The sequence below is a fragment of the Habropoda laboriosa genome, unplaced genomic scaffold (genome assembly GCF_001263275.1).
Source record: "Habropoda laboriosa isolate 0110345459 unplaced genomic scaffold, ASM126327v1 scaffold136, whole genome shotgun sequence".
Taxonomy (NCBI): domain Eukaryota; kingdom Metazoa; phylum Arthropoda; class Insecta; order Hymenoptera; family Apidae; genus Habropoda; species Habropoda laboriosa.
In genome coordinates, this window is record NW_017100245.1 from 70,301 (window position 1) to 92,167 (window position 21,867).

Below are 21,867 nucleotides of genomic sequence, written 5' to 3' on the forward strand. Positions count from 1 at the left end.
CGGAATTTGGATTATTACGTTAACTTATTTACTCTAGATAAAGTATATGAAAATCTTATTCCAATGTTTATTTGTGCAAATTACACTAATTTGTTATATTGTTGAAAATGAATTCTGATAAATAAATAGCACACAGAATTAGTCCACTAACATGTGTGTTCCTAACCTAAAAAACAAACTAATAGGGTATATTACTTTGTTGTACAGGAATCATACTGAAAATAATATCCGTCATGATTTTACATTTATATACAAAATCTTGTTTATACAAAATGTTCGTTCGGATTAAAAACAGGTAAATGTAAAACTTTTCAAAACTTAATCATACTCTTCCTACATATTTGCATTATAGGAAAAATGGTGACTATTTTAAACATTTTCTATACTTATACTTACATTTCTATTCATTCGCGACAAAAGAAGAAGAGTGGAAGAAAATACGAAAGTTAGTTATGTACTCTGACGTTCATAAATATTAGGACACCCATTATATTCCTACAGAAAGTATTATACATACGATATAAATTACATTTCCTCGCCAAAGTTAGCGTGATATATTACTAAAAATATACATATGTATTCGTTATACTTCACAATTCCAGAATGAATAAGTTTTTGTTAGGATTTCAATAATTTTGTAAATGACTTTTATCAGTCAAATAATTTTACATGAAACTTATAATGACAAAGAAGGTTGCTTTTAGTAGATCTTCACAGGTTTCAAAAGATTTCAATAGATATTAGCAGAATACAGTAGATTTCAACAGAATTCAACAGATTTCAGCAGAGTTCAGTGGATTTTGGTAAATTTCAGCAGAGTTCAGTAGAATTCAGTAGACTTCAATACGCCTCGCATTCAGTAAGTGTTTCAATGCTCATGGAACCGGAGTGTAGATGATGAAGTTAGCGCAGACTGCAACCAAATGTGTTGCAGAATACCCTTGGTGGCAGTTAGTGATCGTGGGTAGCACAGTGATAAGATGTCAGCACCTGTGCTTCATTGATAATATAACCCATGAATGACGCCTCGCTTATTATTCGTTTTTCACGAAGAATAGTAGGGGAGCATTGCCATTGACACAAGAGCGAGCCTCAGTTATCCCGCGTTTATTCGCGTAAACTAGAGCGCTCACAGCGCTTAGTGATTTTTAAGTTACTTGACGGTCGAGGGAGGTCACGAAAAAGGGAAAGACTCGAGGATCGCGATCCAAATAGGACTCGCGACCTGGAAGTCCTTCCTGAGTCCATGCGGAAGCACGTGGCCTAAGGTCAAGGTGAGACTAATAGAATTCTCGCGTGCCTTTGCTTTCTTCGCTTCCTACTTCAACGTTATCTATTGTAATCGTCAACGTTTCTATCCGGATCACCTGTTCTCCACGGTCATCAACTATATAAGCGGTCGTGTGCTCCTATTTCCGATGTGTATCGAATATATCAAACTCATCTCATCGGTTCATAAACACGGCATTTGTCAATTACGCATTATGCTCCGTGGATGTAACGAATTTGTTGAATAAAAATTCATTCGATCAATGAGTCATAGTAAGTAATTATCAACCTACATTTTATCGACCGTCTTGACGATGGTTCCTTTGTCACGTGATGTCCAAGTGACTACATAGTTAAAAGACAGCGTAGCTAGGAAGTTACATTTTCAATGTAAACCGATATTGACAATGATCGCCTATTGTACCTACTCAAAATACATTTCTTCGTAATAATTCCTACGTATCATGTTTTGTGATCCTTCCTCGACTGTAGTTATCGCAATATCCTACCTAGGGGTCCAAATTTTCGTTTCATTTTGTCCCGTTGATTGAAACTGTTTCAAACTGATCGACCTGTGTCGCATTGGTCAATTATTCTAGAAATTCCGGCTGACCATTACATCATCGTTGAAGACATTTCTTTGTATCAACTATTGTCGGCAACTATTTACCGGGTCACTTCGATCTAACCGTGTTACACGAACGTATCGCTGCTTGACATTGACAGTGACATAACTGAAAAAATGTAAATTTCACAGGGGAAGCAGTTTAAAATTTGCATCTATCTGACTGATCGTGTCATCTGATCTGCTCTCCAATATGAAACTAACGAAGTTAGAAATGCACCGTTTCAGAGGACAAAAATACCGTATCCATGGATTCTGTCTGTGACGAAAAAATGAAAATTGACATTTTTCAAGTTATGCCACTGTCAATGCCAACCAGCGATAGAAACGGTTGACTTTCGAAATAGAAATATGTTCGCGCCTTTGTATAACATCCGACAAAATACAAGTTGGAGCTATTTTAACGCAGAAGCTAGCAATTCCTGTCAAATCATCCGAATCAGGTCTACTTTAACGAAATTAACGAATTTCCTTTCTGGCAGGAAACAATATTATCGTTGCACTTGATTCTTTCCGACTTCGATACTGAATATGGTATTTCGTAAATTTTTCACGCACAAAGCAAATGGTAATTTTTGCACATTTCTCGCTTCCGTGGCTAGCTCTGCTAATACGTCGATTTCTCTCCTTTACCTAAGTTTATAACGATGAAGTCAGGTCCACGATTCTTTGCATGCTTCTTGTACCACGACGAGACGGAAGTAACAATCGGCTGGAACTCCATATTAATGCAGTCTCTGAGCGTCACAACGAAATCTATACCCACTTAAATTGCAATTGCGCAATCATCTCAGGTGCCTGCGGTGCTCTCGGCAATTACCAAGCAGATCGTTGATAAATAAATCCATTAGGTTGGTTAACATTTAACGTTTACGCAAACAAAATTAAATACGCGACTGTATTTCTCTATTTTTACATCTGCCACTATATAAATCTGCTAGTTATCATAAGTTTCTAGCAATTAAGACGTCTTATATAGATACTGCTTGATCGTTTAATGCAACACGTGTTATCAGTATCTGAGTGTGAAATTAATTTGCTGATAATAGAATGCGCTTTACAAGGTTACTAAGTGTTGTTCAATTTTTACTTCCAGTTGACAGTTTTTCAGAGAGTAATTAGGTCTTTACAGTTTCGAGTCATTCTCTGAAATGAATAAAACTTACAGGTCCGTGTCTGTGATAAGAAATAGAAAATACCACAAGAGAAGTTCGCGTGTACACGTCTGTGTAACACCAGAGAACCCTTTGACTTCAGTTTTATCTTAAAAAACCTGTTGGAATGTTTCGTTTGTGATTTTTTTTTTTAAACACACGTATCCACCATGTGCTCACTTACGGGAGAACTTGAATCGTAACGTACTTCTAGTATCAATTCTTGGAAAAAATCGACGAAATATGGTTTACCCTTCGTGCGCATCTTCATTTTAACTCTTGCTCTCTCTTGGTCCCGTAATCGCAATTACCTAATTTACTCGTTCAATACTCTGCTTGCCGTTAATGAAACGGCAAAATTTCTTTCACGAGTAATTCGGTCAATGGAAAATTTGAAGAAGGTTCTAACTTTAATGGGAACATCGTCGAAGTGAAAAATTCTTTCATTGCGACATTCTGACAATTCTTCCACGGAGAATGAAACGTGACGCAAGGGAATGAATGCAGCTGTTTTAATACCTATCTTAATTGATATCTGATAAGTCACTTCGATAAGTAACGTTTCAGATTGTGCATTTTAAGAACAGTAGAGCGTCGATTATCCGAACCATCGGTTCGAGGAGTAAACAAACCTATGGTGTGCGGTACCGATTGATAAGTAAAAAATAAACTTTCTTAGTAAATGTATATTGTTACTTCAAAGCATGTTTTTTTTTTATAAAGTTATAAACTGGGCAAGTACACGCACATGTTTCATTAAGGGGGTCTTCTAGTGTGACGGTTTCAAAAGATCGATTTTTATTTTTTTGCAAATATCGAAAGTACAACTCTTTAAGAATGTACTCCTCAAGTTTTATAGTGTATTCAATAAAATAACGAAGTTATAGTTCGTTCAGTGTGACACATCAAAGGCCGGCGATAGGGAGAATGTAAATCGCACTGAAAACTTTAAACGCGTTTTCCTCAGAACCGTGTTTTCTGAAATGTTTGCCACGATTTGGCAAAAAGTACTGAACCAATCGAACTCAAATTTTGCACATGTCTTCAGAACATGTGCGGCTATGGTCGGTAGTAGAATTATGCCAAAATATATATTTTTCTGATTTTTAGAGCCTCTGACAGACGAAAAAAAGGCGAAAAAATCGATACTTCGTATTCAAAGTGCCGCCATTTTTTGAATTTTCAATATTTTTCTTTTATTCTACTGCCAACCATAGCGACATGCATTCTAAATAAGAATCAATTGGATTTTTTTATTTCTGATAAGCAGAACAGCTGAAATCATGGCAACCATAGACCTACTCTTTTTTTTTCATGCTCCTGTTTGACGTGTTCCACAGCAGCCGTATTTAATTATTTTTCAACAGAAAAAATTTGCGATGATTCTTCAAGGACAAGTAAATACACAGGAATAAATCTCATATTAATAACTTTTACCGTACTTCTGTAATAAATTAGCGAAGAAGGCCTAAAAGAACGGCCGTCACACTAGAAGACCCCCTTAAGTGGACTTGATTATAACAATTCGATTTTCCGAACCACCTCAGTCCCAATTGGTTCGGATAACTGACGCTCTACTGTATATCCATAAAATATTCCCGTGAAAATGACGAAGGACTAATTAGAACGGTAGCAAATCCGAACTGTTTCTGATGGTTAAACAATTACGCAGTCCGTAGTTGTAGATAACTGACTTATCACCATTGAAGGAATTCTACGGAAGACAGAAGTGTTTCGTGAAGAAATTCGTGCAATTATCATAAACGTGGTCTAATTAACTTTCACATGTTATTTCATTGCACTCTTATCGAGACGATACAGCTTTGTATTTTCCGAGTCGTAATTCAATTGTCGATACTTGTTGTCTTTCGGAAGAAAAAAGGGGATTGACTGATATCTATGCTTAACCGTTCGCCGCGTCTAATTATTGACATGAAATCTCATTGGCAAGAAAACAAAAGATATCTAAATTTCCACGGGGTATAAACGAAAGGCCTCTAATTGCTTGAAATAGCGTACACAAAAGTTTGGAATCACCGAGCATTGCGATTTACAGAAAAATTTCCAGGAAAAAGTCAGCGACTTTGAGAATTTTTTATCACTCGAATCAACTGATATGAGATAATTGGATAAAAGTAGAATTGAGATAAACTTCAAATCTATAAAAAGTTAGCCGCAGATTTAATATTGACGAAAAGTGGGAGGTGATTCGAAACTTTTGGCCAGTAGTCCATGTGAGTACAGAGCGTTCCGAAAGTAAAGATCGAGTTGTACCAGTATGTTTCACGAGCAGAGGTAACATATTTTAAAATGCTTCCTTAATAAATTATAAGTGGCAATTTTGAAATATCGACGTTTCCTCTTGACAGTAGAAATCCGACCTTAGAAAATTGAGTTCCGTGCTCTGCAAATTTCATGCTAATTTTGTCCAATTTCTTGAATTCATTTCAATTATTCTTCATTTGGAAATTTTCACGTCATTTTTCTATGAATTTGCACAAATAACAATAACTTTAAGAAAACATTCTTGAACCTTTCTTTACAGGGCATATTGGCGCAGTTTAATCGTTTAATTCTGAAACATCCCGTAATTTTTCGATCATTCAATATCGGGTTGTATTATTAAATCTGACACCTATATCTTTGATTTCACGAGAAAAATAAATCGGAGGAATGGAGTAGCACTCTCATACGTAGCTTTGTTTTCACTGAAAATTCGTGGAATTTTGATAACAACGTAATGCATGGAGCATAAAGAAGGAAACGAGAGACGTTTCTGAAAAACTGTCGAATTACTAACAAACAATTTTTAAGCAAAAACATTTTTGTTTTATTTCGTTTTTTTTACTGTCTAATATAATAAACATGAATAGCAATACATGTACGACGATGTATGTGTAATATGTTACTTTGCGGCTTATACATGTACAGAGTGTCCCGTAACGCCTCGAACGCCTGGAAATGGGGGGTTGCTGGGGTGACTCTGAACAACTTTTTCCTTTACCAAAATGTTGGTTGAAGCTTCGTTTTCGAATTATTAACGAAAAACACTGGCCAATCAGTGCACGCGTAGAGCCCGCGCACAGGCACGGGCCGAAATTCTTGCCGAACTCGCGTAGTACACGGTGGACCACCTCAATTATCTTCGTTTTCATTGGACCGATCAAATTTTTTTGTCACGGATGACATGATTTTAACCGTTTGAGTGCCACGAGCCTTTCTTATTGCCCGATCGAAAATTGCCAAGCGGCGCGATAGCGCTTGTCATATTCCGCGTCCAAAAATGCCAAAGAGCGCGATAGCGCTCGTCATATTCCGCGTCCAAAAATGCCAAAGAGCGCGATAGCGCTGTTTTCAGCTTACACGTAATAAATATTAATATTAATTTTATCTCTTTTTACTTAAGACTCGAGGGTAACCGTAAAGTCGTGCATCGAAAGAAATCGACCCCTCTGTGATTGTAGGCTTCGCAGCCTAGAGCGCTGGCGCTTTTAGGACAGGATAGAAGAAGCGCGATCGCGCCGCTTGGCACTCAAACGGTTAAAGGACCTTCAAGGTGTTGATCTCACATTTTTTCTGTCATTTTTTAAAATAAGTTTTCAAGGCCACGTTCAATTTTTTTATATGTAACCTAATACAGTAGTGCACGCATAAGCGTCCGCATTTTTGCACACTTAAGCGTCCGTCGCTGTCCCCACCAATTCTTGGAAATGAGACTTCGGAGTGGAGTTGGAGCGTGCCGAGTGAAACAAAGTAATTCGATATCGACTACTGAATGTGAACAACTGACACTCAGACGCATCTCCTCTCTTTTGTTTAGTTAAATTCGCAGAAGTCACCTCCCCACTTAAGGGGTCGGTCCCGACTGCGGACGCTTATGTGTGCACTACTGTAGTTTTTTTTCTGGTTAACCTTTTCGCTACGGCGCGTTTGTGACAAAATATGATCGCTATGAACGGAGCGCATTACTGACTAGTCGACACTGAGGTACGGAATGCTACGAAGTAATTACAAGTCGTTTCTTGTTCTCTAAATTTTACAATGAAGTTTATTATATTTAGTAATATCATTTTATTTTCTAAAATATAACTTTTTATTTAAAATATTACATTATAATGTTCATATAATATTTCTTATTACAATATAACAAAATTACTAAAGTATTTAAAGGCGATCACATAATTAATAATCAACTTTGGTATGATAAAGTTCAAAACGTGGAGCCACACATAAACCAACATCACATTGTGAACAATAGTATCTGGACTCACGTCTTTTTCCTTGTTTACTGCAGATGACACATTTTCGAACTTGATTTTTCTCTTTTGCCGCCTTATTCGAATATACAGACGGAAAATGTCTTTCAGCAAGTCTTTCAACATTGTTACTATTTCGTGTAACTAAACATTTCATATCTGATTTTTGTTTCCCATATGTTTCCAATATCTGTCTTATACGATTTAAATGAAATTTGGCAAACGATAATTTTGTCGCGAAAACAAAAAAGAAAGAAAAGTATATATGGTATGAACGTATATGTACGCTCTTCGTACCCGAGCGCCCACTTTTCGAGAGCGTATATATACGCTCTTCGTATATGAATGTTCATTCTTCGAGGGCGTATATATACGCCCTTCGGAGCGAAAGGGTTAAGCTATAAGCTAGCAGGCATTGAGACGAGATCAACGACCCCAATGTTGCATTGTTTTATGTATAAAATTTATACATAAAAATGAAAATTGCAAACTTATTTAAAGAAAGGACATAGAACAAATTTAAGGCCACTCTAAGGCAGGAGTTCCCAAAGTGCGGCCCGCGATGGCAGATCAGCCGCGATCTTGAATTTACAGAGATAATTTACATTTTTACAAAAAAATAAATATATCTTGCTATTATATAGATTGTATATATTTTATTGTCCTACCGGCCCGCCAAATATTCTCGAATTTACAATTTGGCCCACCTAGGCAAAACTTTGGGAACCCCTGCTCCAAGGTATCCTCTGTGACAAAAGAAATTTGGAGCTGTCTACTGGTAATGTGAATAATTTCGGTGGTCACGTTAGATGGACCATCCTCTGTATTCAAGAATGGAACCCCGTGAAATTGCTAAATATTGAATAGCCGTAGAAAGTACAAGAGACGAGGTGTACGACTGTTGCAGTGCAGTCGGAGGGATGAGCAAGGATTGTGGACTTTGTGGGATTTATCCCCGGTGGCTGCGAGATCGTGCCACTCCGAAGAGTTTTATTGCGGTCTATGGCCTCCTCGGCACCGTGCAAGCGATGGCTTTTATTTACATCGTCGTCACTCTCACGACTTTGGAAAAGAGATTCAAAATACCTAGCCGTACTACTGGTAAGAGTTTTACCTTCCTGCACGCTTTTCGGGATGATCGTTCGCTCTTAACACGTTCAGGACGGCAGCGAAATTCACGAAACGCTCACTACTGCCAGCGTTTCTTATCACCGAACTGTGTATTATCATTGATAATTAATTTTTTAATATGTAATTTGATCCACATCTGCTCAATCTTTTTTGCCATCATTTTGAACGACCCATCGATGGGTCATGTCAGCAAACAAGAGCATCGGTCACATCGTTCTGAACGTTTTAACGAGTTAACATGTGGCTAGTTGGCATTGATTGCGGTATAACTCAAAAAATGTCAATTTCATCGTCTGAAAGATTATACGATCAGTATTCGATCACTAGTCAAATGCAAATTTTAATCTGCTTTTTCTGGAAAATTTACATATCTGGAGTTACGTCACTATCAACGTCAAGCAGCGATGTTATAATTATTGTTCTTGCAACAGCAAACTTGAACTCACCTTACTAGCTTCAAGCGTGAATATTTTTATTAGTTTTAGGTCAAACAAGCTTGAATTATCCTTCAAATTGGTTACAACCGTTAATATTGTAATTCACTCGTCAAACAACGAAGTACAATGAATTTTACAAATACTAAGCGAAATATGTTCGCATTCAGATTTTTCAGAAGCCGCGCACAGTGCAGATGTGTATTTGATAACAGTGCGGTGTGCCTTTTTTAGTGTCTTCTTGCATGGAAAAATATGGAAAAAGTATTTACACACTTACAATCGTTACAACAATTTTACGGGTTCGCTACAGCGGAAAGGTAGCAATGCATGTACAGAAAAAAAATATTTCGCCGATATTGTAATTTTTGTTTCGTCGAAATAACGAATACATTTTTTCTTTATTTAAAAAAAAAATCGTCCGGCCAATAAATGCAATTTTGTTTAATTGTTTTCGTTCACTTTCCGTATTGCGTTGTTCTTTCGTATGTAAGTTTCGAGAAACTTATTTCTATACGCCCGGGAAATAATTAAAGAAAAATAAGGCTGATCATTTTTGGCACGCCAAGTTGGAAAAAATGTGACCGTTAAGGGGTTATTAACTTGAGACCGCAGCACGCTAAGTGTAAAATCCACAAGCCGCCGCAGGAGATAATTATTTACGTAAATGTGGCTACAATTACGAACGAATTGTTGAAATGTTGAACGTAAATTTCTCTACAGTGCTGTGTACGGTAAGAATATATCAGGCTATTGGTACTGTGGGAAGTAAGTCAAGATGAGGCGGGGAAACGAATTTGCAAGAAAAGCAACAAAAACTTTGCTTGCAAATGTCCAAAATTTACATACTGATATCGCACCAACATGTTAAAGTAGTATACTTTTGTTAATTTGTGTGGTAGAACAGTGAAAAGCGCTGCAACAAAGATAAAGAAAAATGGTCGGACACTTTCCATCATTCCTACAGATTCTATGAGCGTAACCAAGGCAATAGAAAGCATAAATAGTGAAATCAAACACGAAGCCATCCTAAACATCCAATATATTTATACGGACCTTGTCAATAATGGTAAACATGTAATCCTTGCCTGGGTTCCATCTCACCAGGGAATTAAGGGTAATGAGAAGGCTGACGCAGCCTCCCATCAGATGACATTCGGAGACGAATTCCACGCCAAGACCTCACTGCTGCATTACACCATATCGAACAGCAATCGTGGAATAATATTTGGAGCACAAAACACACGACGTAACCCAAGACTTCTACCAAACAGTGCCTAGCACCAATGTGAAAAGGAAGGACAGAATAATCATGGCTAGGCTTAGAACAGGACACTGCAAACTTACACATGAGTACCTAATTTAAAAAAACAGAACCACCAATATGTAACGTCTGTAAGCAAATTGTAACCATCTACTATTCGAATGCAGAAGATACCACACCGGAAGACAAAAATATAAAATAACATCGACAGCGGGCCTGACGTCACAGAAACACGTAGAAAATACCTTAAACTGTCTAAAGGACATAATATATAATCGGATAGAAACGAAGAAAACAAGACCTAGTCGTCGCAATTTAAATAAATAAATAAACTTTGTGAAACGTGTAATATTTAGTGACGAAAGTGAGTCAAATGCTTTTGGATTTCAAAGAAACAAATCCCTGAGAAGAAAGTGAAACGTGAAATTTCACGAGAAAGGTATTCGTCCAATTATTAAATCTGGCGGTAGATTACTGTTGGAAGTGTGTCATTTGTTTATAATACAAGGAACGCTCAACGTTATATAAACGTGTTGCAGAACAATTTATTTGCAGAGATGCTATCAGTAAAAACCAAAGTGCGGTTGTTGTATAATGTCTCTAATTGTTAGTAATTTATTACATCATTTCAATACTCGGATGTAAGTTCTGCACGGGATTTTTAGCTCGTACAAATTTGCAGATCAGAAAATGAAAAGAGTGGAATAAGAATGACTTGAAAATTGATTTTGTCAAGGAGTGGTTATATATTTGCGTACAAAATATCAGAAATATTTGGATGCGTGCAGAATATAAAAAATGTATTCGGTAACTGTGAATTGAAAAAAGTATAAATTCACCAAAACGACTGTAGTGTGTAAATATTTTCTTGACTACGAAATTTCTAGCCCTGCCTTTGCATTATCTTCAAACGTTGAATTACTAACATTTTTAATCGAGTATACGATATTCGTATATATGCATGTATCGATACTAAACTTAACACAAAATGATCACAAAAGTTCCACCGTAAGTAGTTACAAAATTTCCTCCAGTCGCATTGCACAGCCGAGGAATTCTGGGTATAAAACATCATCAACTGTACAATACGTTTGTTGGAACGTTCTGCATGTCGTAAGATGCGTTAAATATTTTCGTGCAGTGTGACAATGGTACGAGCTAATCATTTTTGCGACAACTATAAAATTCATTCAAAACACGAAAAGCTTTTGTACGTTTGAATATTTAGCGGTTCATGTTTTCACCGAGATTTCTCTTATCACTGATACCCAGTAGCCAAGTGTTGCGAGTCTGGTCACATTAAAGTACTTGTGCTTGCATTTACACATGCATGCACATTCGGCCCCGAGCAAAGATAAATCGCGCGTCGGTGTGCATTCGTCTAGTAGGTAAGTAGAGTGTCGCAATCATAGAAGTGAGAAATCTGTCGTTAAAGCAACGAGCGCTGGGCACGCACTGTGAAGGCACACGAATGTACATTATACATCTTTATTGTTAGTCATAACTTATGCCAATGGTACAAGCACATACTGTTATCGAAAATATTTAAATGTTCTACGCAGGAAAGAGGGGATTGATCTAGACTTCAGTCGAATATACGGAAACGTGTAATACTGCATGCCTTTTCCAGAGAACACGTACAATTCATACATCAACCGTACTAGATACCCATTGCATATTTTTTTAAATAATACTTTAAGTTTGAAAAATTGTTCTACTTCATTCAATATCCTTTTTCGGCAGATTTGTTGCAACAGTATACAGGGCGTCTCAGCTAAGACTGAATATCAGAAATGTTTCAAGTACAGTTTGAATCGTTGCAAAAGGGGAGTATCGTAAATAGAATTTTGTTTCTATGATCATTTCTTTCGAATTTTTTTAAGGTCGCCATACTTTTTTTTATTGCATTTTATAGCACGTGTTGAAATGCATTCATATGTGTAATTTACGACGTTGAAGTGAAGTTGAACATTTAAAGAATACTGAAATTCTGAGACGATGTTAGAGTGGTGAGTGAACTTACTTTTTATATTACAAATAGCCAAAGTGATGTTCACCAGTGGCGACACACTGTCTAAAAGGAGGAATCGTGGATTGTGGTACTCTTTCAATTGGTTCTGATAGTAGCACAAGCTGTAATTATGCGATTCTTCGTGTCTTCCGGACTGGTAGATTATTATTGTTGTTAGACACTGAATATATCGAGTTGTGTTCATCAACATACTACAGATAGGTCTATTCCGTAGCTTATTAGGAAGAGAATTCGTAAGCGTTTCACGATGAAGTGCGACGAGCGATTTTCGTTTACGATGAAGCTGCACAGGGTTTTAGAGAAGCTGTATGAATGTACAGAGAACGATTTCTCGATCGTGATACCAAAAAAATGTTAGAAATCTCAAACTGTAGCGCGCGCAGCAAATAAGCAGAAAGTTGTTGCTGTGATTAATCAAAGTGTGCACGTCGGTCTAAGCCAAATAGAGCGAGCAATTAGGATTAGTAAAGGAAGCATGGGCTTTATGCTTAAAGTACAAAAAAATTCATCCGTTACACTTGCCGCTTCATCGAGAGCTTTACGGCAGAGCTTCTGAAAACCGCGTCTTGTTTTGTCGATGGCCGTTACACCTGTTTGAGAATGATGAAAGATTCTTCAGAAAAGTACTGTTTACCGATGGAGCATCTTTCGCCAACGATGGGCAAGTGAATCTTAGAAAGATACGTTATTTTTCCGTAGAAAATCCTCGGTGGATAGATGAGCAAAGACCGTGGACAGTAAATATTTTGGCGTGGCATTTTAAATAAGAAAAAAAATATGCAAGATTCTTATCGGACGATATAGATGTATCATTAAGTGTTTGTGAGACTATGTGGTACTAACGTGACGGTTGTCTAGCTCATTATACACGGGAAGCTACTCAAGTACTTAATTGAAAATTCCCAAATTGTTAGATTGGACGTAATGGTCGTACATCACGACCAGCACGTTCACCGGACCTAACGCCGTTAGGCTTTTTTCTTTGGGGAATGGTAAGAGAAGGCGTTTACCGACAGCAACATACGACTCCGGAAGACACGAAGAATCAGATAATTACAGCTTGTCCTACTAACACGTCAGAAGCAATTGAAAGAGTACCACAATCCACGATTCCTCCTTTCAGACAGTGTGTCGCCACTGGTGAACATCACTTCGAGCATTTGTAACACAAAAATCAAGTTCACGTACCACCCTGACGTTTTCTCAGAATTTCGTTGTTCTTTCAATGGTCAAGGTCACCTCAAGGTCATAAGTTAGCGCTAACACGTGCTACGAATGGAGAGGTTACGATGAGTATTCTGGTGATCATTCGAAAATTTTCCATTTACGATATTTCCTTTTTTGAAACTATTCAAACTGTGCTTGAGACATTTTTGATATCATTAAAAATAAAGGAGATATTCAGGTGTTTGGTCTCAACTGAGACCACTATGTACACTGCCGGCCAAAAGTTTGGAATCACCGAGCATTGCAATTTGCACAAAAATTTCCAGAAAAGAGTCAGCGACTTTGAGAATTTTTTACCGTTCGAATCAATTGATATGAGGTAAATTGATAAATGCAGAATTGAGATAAATTTCAGATCTATAAAAAATTAGCAGCAGATTTAATATTGACGAAAAGTTGGAGGTAATTCCAAACATAGGGCCGATTCTACAAGTGTCAGTTAAATGGCAGGCCAATTCTCCAACTGGCAGTCAAACGGTAGGCCGACTATGCAATGTAATACAGGGCGCTGTTTTATATCTCAATACAGTGAAATATCTGGCGTGACAGTGAACGTGTTAATAACTAAATGTTGTCCAAATTATGTCGTGTTTGATGTCATTTTCATCAGAAAAATCTCATCAATATGTTAAGAAAAATTTCGGGATAAAAAAACGTAAAATTAAAAAAGTTGGTACTTAAATCGCTTGGTTGCCTCGACTCACGTTTCATCCTTATCTTTTATTCGCTGTCCTTGCCTACGTTCGGCAAACTACAAAGGCGGGAGCGAGGCTCGAGAACGTAGTCCCTGACTCTACAAGTGTCAGGTTTAGCCTCCTTCCGGACTGACACTTGTGGAGAATTTACTGTATATCGTAATCACTTTTTACAGATTAATTAAATTAGAAAAAATTACACGAAAATTGAACGTCCATTGCTATGACTAATTTACCACCTTTAACCCTAGAGAGGTCTTCGGGTCATTTTTGACCCGCCGCCTTTTCATATTTTCAGTAATTTTTGCTGTTATCAAGTTTACGTTCCTTAACATTATTTTAAACGTTTATTCTCTAGGTTCGTACGTCGTGTTGGAAAGAAAAATTGTTTCACATAAGGTTTTTAGGTCTTTTTTGACCCAAACACCTTAAGTGTACAGTCAAAACAAGGAACGCAGTAGGGTTAATTCACTGAGCGTGGCATTACATGTATTTTTATCAATTTATATTTTTGGAGGATACAAACTTTTGTAGACTTAAATAAATAAATTACAAGAATTCCTCTTATTGCACGTGTGTGTAGAGATACGTAAAAATTTCTAACGAATCGATTTACGTTTTTCCCCATAATATTTTTATACAGACGTTTGTTGTTCACGTTAAAAATTATACTTGAAAGATTACACTGTTCGGTTCATACCAAACAAAATATTAGGCTAGAATAATTTCAATTATCGATCATTATTTTCACACGTACCAAATTCTTAACCTAACTTTAATAAATAAAATATCCACGACACGTCGCAAAAGGTTTTAATAGTAAATAGGTAAACACTTCCTTGTTTTAAACATTCACCTTGTGTTAATCATACACGTTAGCACATACGCACTTATCACACTGCATACAAACTACTCCACGATTGTCTATAAAATGAAAGATTAGTTTTATTGATTACAAAAAAGAAATGAATATCAACGAGCGTTGTATTGGACACATGCATTGTTTACACAAGATCCACATGTTACGATCAACAATAACTTATCGAAACGAAATATCTCTGCCTGCCTATTAATAGCACCTAATACACTACATTATTGTCAATCAAAATTATCGATTAACATATTATCGCAATTTTGTCGAGTTCAGTGCTCCAGAATTACACGATTCAAAGAGATCGATAAAAGCTCGGCTGCTTCGACCATTCCCTTGGCCGTTAACTGGCGCATCGGTGTACCATCGATTAAAACATTATTTGCACCACGAATACGGAATTGAATGACCATTAATTACGTATTATAGCGGTCGCGCGTGAAATCGATACAATTCTTACGTGCACGAGCACGTCGCACTTATCCAACAGCCTCGCGGTTTTACAAAGCCGACAAGATTGCTTGATGTATCCATTGGAATTCGATAGCGGTACATTTGTTATGCAATTTTTCTTGCGAGCAACGTGTTTTTTTAAAGAATTTCATAAAAATGCGATGTCAAATACTTTAACGTTCTGCGTAATAAAATTTAATTTACAGGTACACCTTTTTTTGTCCTCGGCGCCTGAGGATATTTGACTAGCTTCCTTTACCAAAGTTCTCTTTGAGCTATTTAAATTATCTCTGTCTTCTATTTCTAAGAGTTCGTTTTAACGTTTTATAGCACGATGGATGAACATCTTTGATGTTTTCAACGGTTTCAACGGAATTCCATTATTTACAGAACAGTACAAGTATTTTTAAAGAACAGCGGTCTGGCACGTTGGTACCGTTTGCTTCTGTCAGATCGTCTAATACTTTGTAACAGAATTTATCATGGAACTAGGTAGTACATACAGTGGCAAACGAAAGTGTTGGCACACCCGTCGAAACAGAATAACTTTTTTTTTAAATTGGACTGAACGACGATGAAAATTTCCAATTTTCTACGAAACGTATTTTTAAAATTTTAATTACAGACTCAGATCAAAATGTAAAAAGCGACCTACTATTTTCCTCGCGATTTCGACCAATTATAATTTTCTCCAAATTTTCGTCCACGTTATCTAGTAAATTAATCCTAACTTCTCGCAAAAGCTCAAGTCGGTTGGTCCAATTTTAAAAAAGTTATTCCGTTTTGTAGGGTGTAGCAATGCTTTTGTGCGCCACTGTGTGTCGGTGGATTATGAAAGTGGTCTAAGTCGAAAATCTAAAATAATTCAATTTGTCACTTATTTCGCGTTGCGTCGATAAAATATTATTTAATACACCCAAAGGGAAAATTCTAAATATCTCGAAGTGAAAAATTATAGGCTACTTTTGTAATCACTGGCCCATATAAGATGTACCTATGCATTATCTTCGATGATTTAGTGAACATTTTCATTAGTAGATTTGTAGAATTATATCATAATTACGACACGAGGCCAACATTTATCGAATGTTTCCATTACAAAAGGAATAAAATTATAGTGCCCTTTTAATTTCACTAAAACCGTATGTACGCACCTGAATAAATGTTTTGTTTAAGAACAAAGGTGCGGTGGCCCAAGGGCAGCGGTTGAAAACTGTTATAATATCGATTTCACTTCTCGAAACAGTTTCAAAGAACCGTTATTTTTTATAACAGTTATAAAGAACCGAAATCAGTGAAGATATCGATTTCGATTACGGTTTTACTATCAATTCTCATATCGGTTCTGTGTTGGTTCCTTATCAGTTAAGCATTTTTAGAATACACTTAAAAAGATTTATTTCTACGAATTATTTCTCCGAATTTCAACCATTTATGATTCTCTTATCACGATTAATACGTCGTTGGTCATGTTTGAATTCATCTTCTCCTCTACATAAGTAAGGCTTGTGTAACCTATATCAGATCGGAAATGATTTTTCGGTTGCATTGTTTTAGAAGTAGAGGCATATCGCGATTTTTAACAGTTGGAGGTATCACAACGGTCGTAGAAAGCGACGAATGTGCATGTCATAGATCAAAGGGAATCGACACTGTCGCTCGAGAAAGAATGAGTTTCGGTTTCTTTCAACTATTTCCGAAAAGTTGAAATTGGCGTACAGTGTGTTAGTAAACGTTTCCAAAGCTACATACAAAACTGAGCTATTGAAACGTTTCCAAAGACACGAAACGAAGCTATAAACTAGTAAACTAATCCTAACTTCTCATGAAAAGCTCAAATCGTTTGGTTCAATTTGAAAAAAGTGATACTATTTTAAAGGGCGTTCGAATATTAATAAGAACCGATTTGCAGCCGATATGGATTCGATATTCGAAAATCTAGTACAACCGAGCACAGGATGATTCTACATGCAAAAATAAATCAAAAAAGAAGGGTAAAATGAAGGCTTTGTTTTCGAGAAGATTGAATTTAAAGATTCGCTAGAAATTGTTGCTTCTACTCGTACTTTTACGACGATAAACAGTGGTAATGCCATATTTCGCAGAGAAATACGTTAGTATACGCGGAAAGCAGTAAAAATCTTCTGGAGCTAAAATAAAGAATAAGACAGGCTTTCGAGCAATTAAGGCATCAATCCACGGCTCTGGATCCACGACTTATTTTCAACAGTTCATTCAGTAATGTACACGTAAAGCAATAAAATCATTAATAAACGTGTTATTAATACTTATCATGACATTGGCACTGCTTATTAGTGCAAACACGAAGCCCGGAGATAGTCAAGTGCAGACGTACTCGATAGATACATATTCAAACTCGGTTTTCTCCAAAACGAGGCTTCAAACGAACGAATTTTATCCTTTATTTTCGGTCTATTTTGATATGTACAGGGTCTGGCAAAAAGATCTGATTTGTTTTTCAAATGTACCAATAATAGATATACAAATCAAGCACGTGTTCCTAGATTAAGGGGTTAGTCCACCCTGACCGCCCGAAAATCATAGGTATACTCCGTCCAATGTAAGAATAACCTCACTCTCGGACCGATTTTCGTTCGTTCTGCGCAGTTCCCGCAGTTAGACAGAGAGCGTAGCAGAGGATAAGACAGAGAAAAACGTAGGCGGTTAAGTGGGGGTTTGCACGTTCTAGCCCTGCCTTAGGCACGTCCCATGCGCGAAGCGAGGTTACTCTTAAATTGGACAGAGTGTAGTTTTGTAAATTTTTTCTGTGAATATAATGAAATAAATGGGAAATCAGTTAGATAGCCTGTAATGTATACATATTCAAGTGCACAAAAATATTTTTTTTTACAAAATGGCGGCACTGAAGCCGCCTACTTCTGTCGAACATCTTTCCGAGCGACTCTCTTCTCGCTGGCGTCGATAACTTCTTCAATTTTTAACCGATTCACTTGAAATTTTCACAGAATCTTGTTTATTAGAGTATCTGGCAAAGTGCCTAGGATTTTCTCGATATCTTACAAACTTTTTCTTTTACAGACATTTTTGTACAAAACTTGTTTGACGAAAATCCGTTCATTCAAATGTACGCCATTTATACGAAAATAAATATTTTTAAAAATTCCTAGGTACTTCGCCACGTGATTTAATTTTAAGTTCGTGCTGAGAGTAAAAAATATTTTAATAAAAATCCAAGGAAATTCTATAGTGACGACACAATGGTCTTACCAAAAAAAAAAAGAAAAATAGGAAAAAGTTGTGGAATGGGAAGACACCCACGTTTTCTTTTGTCTTTATCAAATTTAAGGGTTCGTTGGAAATATTGATCTAAATTATAAAATTCGAGGCGAACTTATGGGGTGACCTAAGAGTAATGTAATTCAATTTAAAACCATTCATATGATCTTTCTGTACGTTTAATTCTGTACATGTAACAGTGACAAGTGTAACTTATTAATCATATGGGGTAATTCTAGAATGAGGAGCAAGATGTAACCCTTTGTTATGTGATGATAGAAAAAATGACAAGGAAGAAAGATAATACTGATACAGTTCTTTCTGAAAAATGTAATAATGTATATGTAATATGTAATTATATAATTTTTGTTTTAATACAACTGTGTGTTTCTCTTTGCATGAATCGATTCTTTTAGACAATGAGGTCGAAGATACCACTTCACGAGATATTGTTATAACAGTATTTGATTTTTCACTCTAAATTTCTCCTTAGTTTCTTGGTATTCATTTATTTCAGTGTTTTTATTCTGCTTTGTGTTTAATATTTCGTTTCTCAATGTGATTAAAGCGAATTGAACTTAATTACAATAACTTCTACAATTAAAACGTGAGAAGAGTAGAAATTTCTTGAAATTTATTTTATTTTAATTGTATTGGATGGCGTTCTAATGCAAGTCCGGCGTAATTTTATATATTTTCAACAATCTGGAACGTTCACTATGTTCAAACTGCAATCGGTTACTTACCAGAAGTTGATCGGCAGAAATGATCGAACATTTGCAGCCCTTCACTTCATTATCGGAATTAAATTTACGCGTATTTAGGTATGGGGTTCTCTTAAAAATAAGTTTCATTCACCTCCTATTCTTCTGCAGATGATTTATAACATGTGAGTATCTTACAACTGAATAATGTGATAAGGAATGTGAAAGAAAGAACCAATACAAAAGTGTTTGAACACTTATAATAAAGTCACATTGTGTCGTAAGTTTGTTATTTTTTGGTCTCACTATTCTGATGCTTTTACACCTATATTGTCTGAAAGAACTGGTTTAAATAACGAAAAGAGTTGCATCTTGTTCCATTTTCTAGAATTACCCCGCGTTATTCGATTTATCTCTGTAACAACATAAAAAAGGATTGAAAGCAGCAAGATTATTCAAGCCTAATGTATTTCAGGATTAATTCTTTCCGGCAACGAGATCTCTCAAATTCTGTCACTGATATTAACCTATTACGGAGGTTCCGGTCATCGTCCAAGATGGATCGCAGTTGGTGTCGGTCTCAGCGCCTTCTCGTGCTTTGTCCTCGCGCTTCCGCATTTCTTGTACGGGCCTGGAAGAGATGCTCTGGCGTTGACGAAGGAATACCTCGATCAAACGTTGCTGAACGCTTCCACAATTCCCGACGACCTGGCGATATGTCCACGCGTCGCCAAGCCGGAACGTTGCGACGAGGAAACTTTGTTAGACGTCGGCCTATTTCCACGACTTTTGGTCTTCCTCTCTCAGTTTATCCTCGGAATCGGGACCACCCTTTACTACGGCCTCGGTCAGACGTATCTCGATGATAACACGAAGAAAAAAAATACTCCGATGCTTCTAGGTAAACGCATGTTTATTAAGACTTTATTTAATCAAACTTTCAGGCACGTACATGGCGTTTTTGAAATGCACACTGAAATGTAAAATGCTTCTGGGGAATTACAGGAGTTCGAGATATCGTAGTAAACATACAGAGTGGACCACCTAGCGTGACGACCTCAGTTACTTTTTTTATTAGTGGACCGATCAAAAATTTGTTTGCCACAGATGATACGACTTCAAAGAATCTTCAAGAATCTTAAATTTTTTCTGTCTCTTCTCAAAAGAAGTTTTCAAGGACATTTTCAATTTTTTATGTGTAAGTCTATATTTCGTCCTTTTCTGCCTATTAGCTAGCAGGCACTGAGACGAATTCAACGACCACAATATAATACATTTTCTTATTGTATATAAAAATATTAAACGTGACCTTGAAAACTTATTTAAAAAAAGGACATAGAAAATCTAAGAGCACTACCTTGGAGATCCTTTGAAACCGTATCTTCTATTAACAAAAAAATTTGGAGCGGTCTGCTGATAACGACAATAATTGAGGGGGCACGTTAAGTGAACCACCCTGCATGAACGAAAGTTTAATATATATGTAGCGACCAGCTACAGCGAAGAACATTTGGCGAGCAGACTACCAGCACAGTTTATGACGTGCGCGCTTGAAAAGCTATTTTTGAGGAAACCGTTTTTAGCTTATTTAATTTCTAGAAATTCGACAATGCATGTCCGCGTAGAAACTTTCTCCGACGGCCTCAATAGCAAATTGCCGCATCATAAACCAAGGGTTTCCGAAAGGTCCGCCGTACGAGGCCCAGAGGCCCGGACCGGCAGGTCACGAGTACTTGACCTGGAGGAATTTTCTGTCTCTTCTCAAAAGAAGTTTTCAAGGTCATATTCAATTTTTTATGTGTAAGTCTATATTTCGTCCTTTTCTGCCTATTAGCTAGCAGGCACTGAGACGAATTCAGCGACCACAATATAATACATTTTCTTATTGTATATAAAAATATTAAACGTGACCTTGAAAACTTATTTAAAAAAAGGACATAGAAAATCTAAGAGCACTACCTTGGAGATCCTTTGAAACCGTATCTTCCATTAACAAAAAAATTTGGAGCGGTCTGCTGATAACGACAATAATTGAGGGGGCACGTTAAGTGAACCACCCTGCATGAACGAAAGTTTAATATATATGTAGCGACCAGCTACAGCGAAGAACATTTGGCGAGCAGACTACCAGCACAGTTTATGACGTGCGCGCTTGAAAAGCTATTTTTGAGGAAACCGTTTTTAGCTTATTTAATTTCTAAAAATTCGACAATGCATGTCCGCGTAGAAACTTTCTCCGACGGCCTCAATAGCAAATTGCCGCATCATAAACCAAGGGTTTCCGAAAGGTCCGCCGTACGAGGCCCAGAGGCCCGGACCGGCAGGTCACGAGTACTTGACCTGGAGGAAACTCAGCTGCCCGCCAAGTGACGTCAGGGGAAAAACCTCCCCCGCCAAGTCGCACTGCGGTCCCCGAAAAAGCGCGCCAAGGGCACAAGGGACACGCAGCGACTTGGGGAAAGAAATTACCTGATTGGTTAACACCGATGCGACG

General features: G+C 37.1%; 1 protein-coding gene across 1 annotated transcript; it reads left to right on the plus strand.

The window, feature by feature from the left end:
* The first annotated feature begins 1,106 nt into the window (after positions 1 to 1,106).
* On the plus strand, positions 1,107 to 20,515 carry LOC108572122 (solute carrier organic anion transporter family member 4C1-like). Its single transcript, XM_017934315.1, has 4 exons — positions 1,107 to 1,274; positions 8,217 to 8,405; positions 19,849 to 20,274; positions 20,379 to 20,515. The coding sequence occupies exons 2-4, from the start codon at positions 8,225 to 8,227 to the stop codon at positions 20,513 to 20,515; spliced, it is 744 nt and encodes a 247-aa protein (XP_017789804.1). The 5' UTR covers positions 1,107 to 1,274; positions 8,217 to 8,224.
* Positions 20,516 to 21,867: the final 1,352 nt, after the last annotated feature.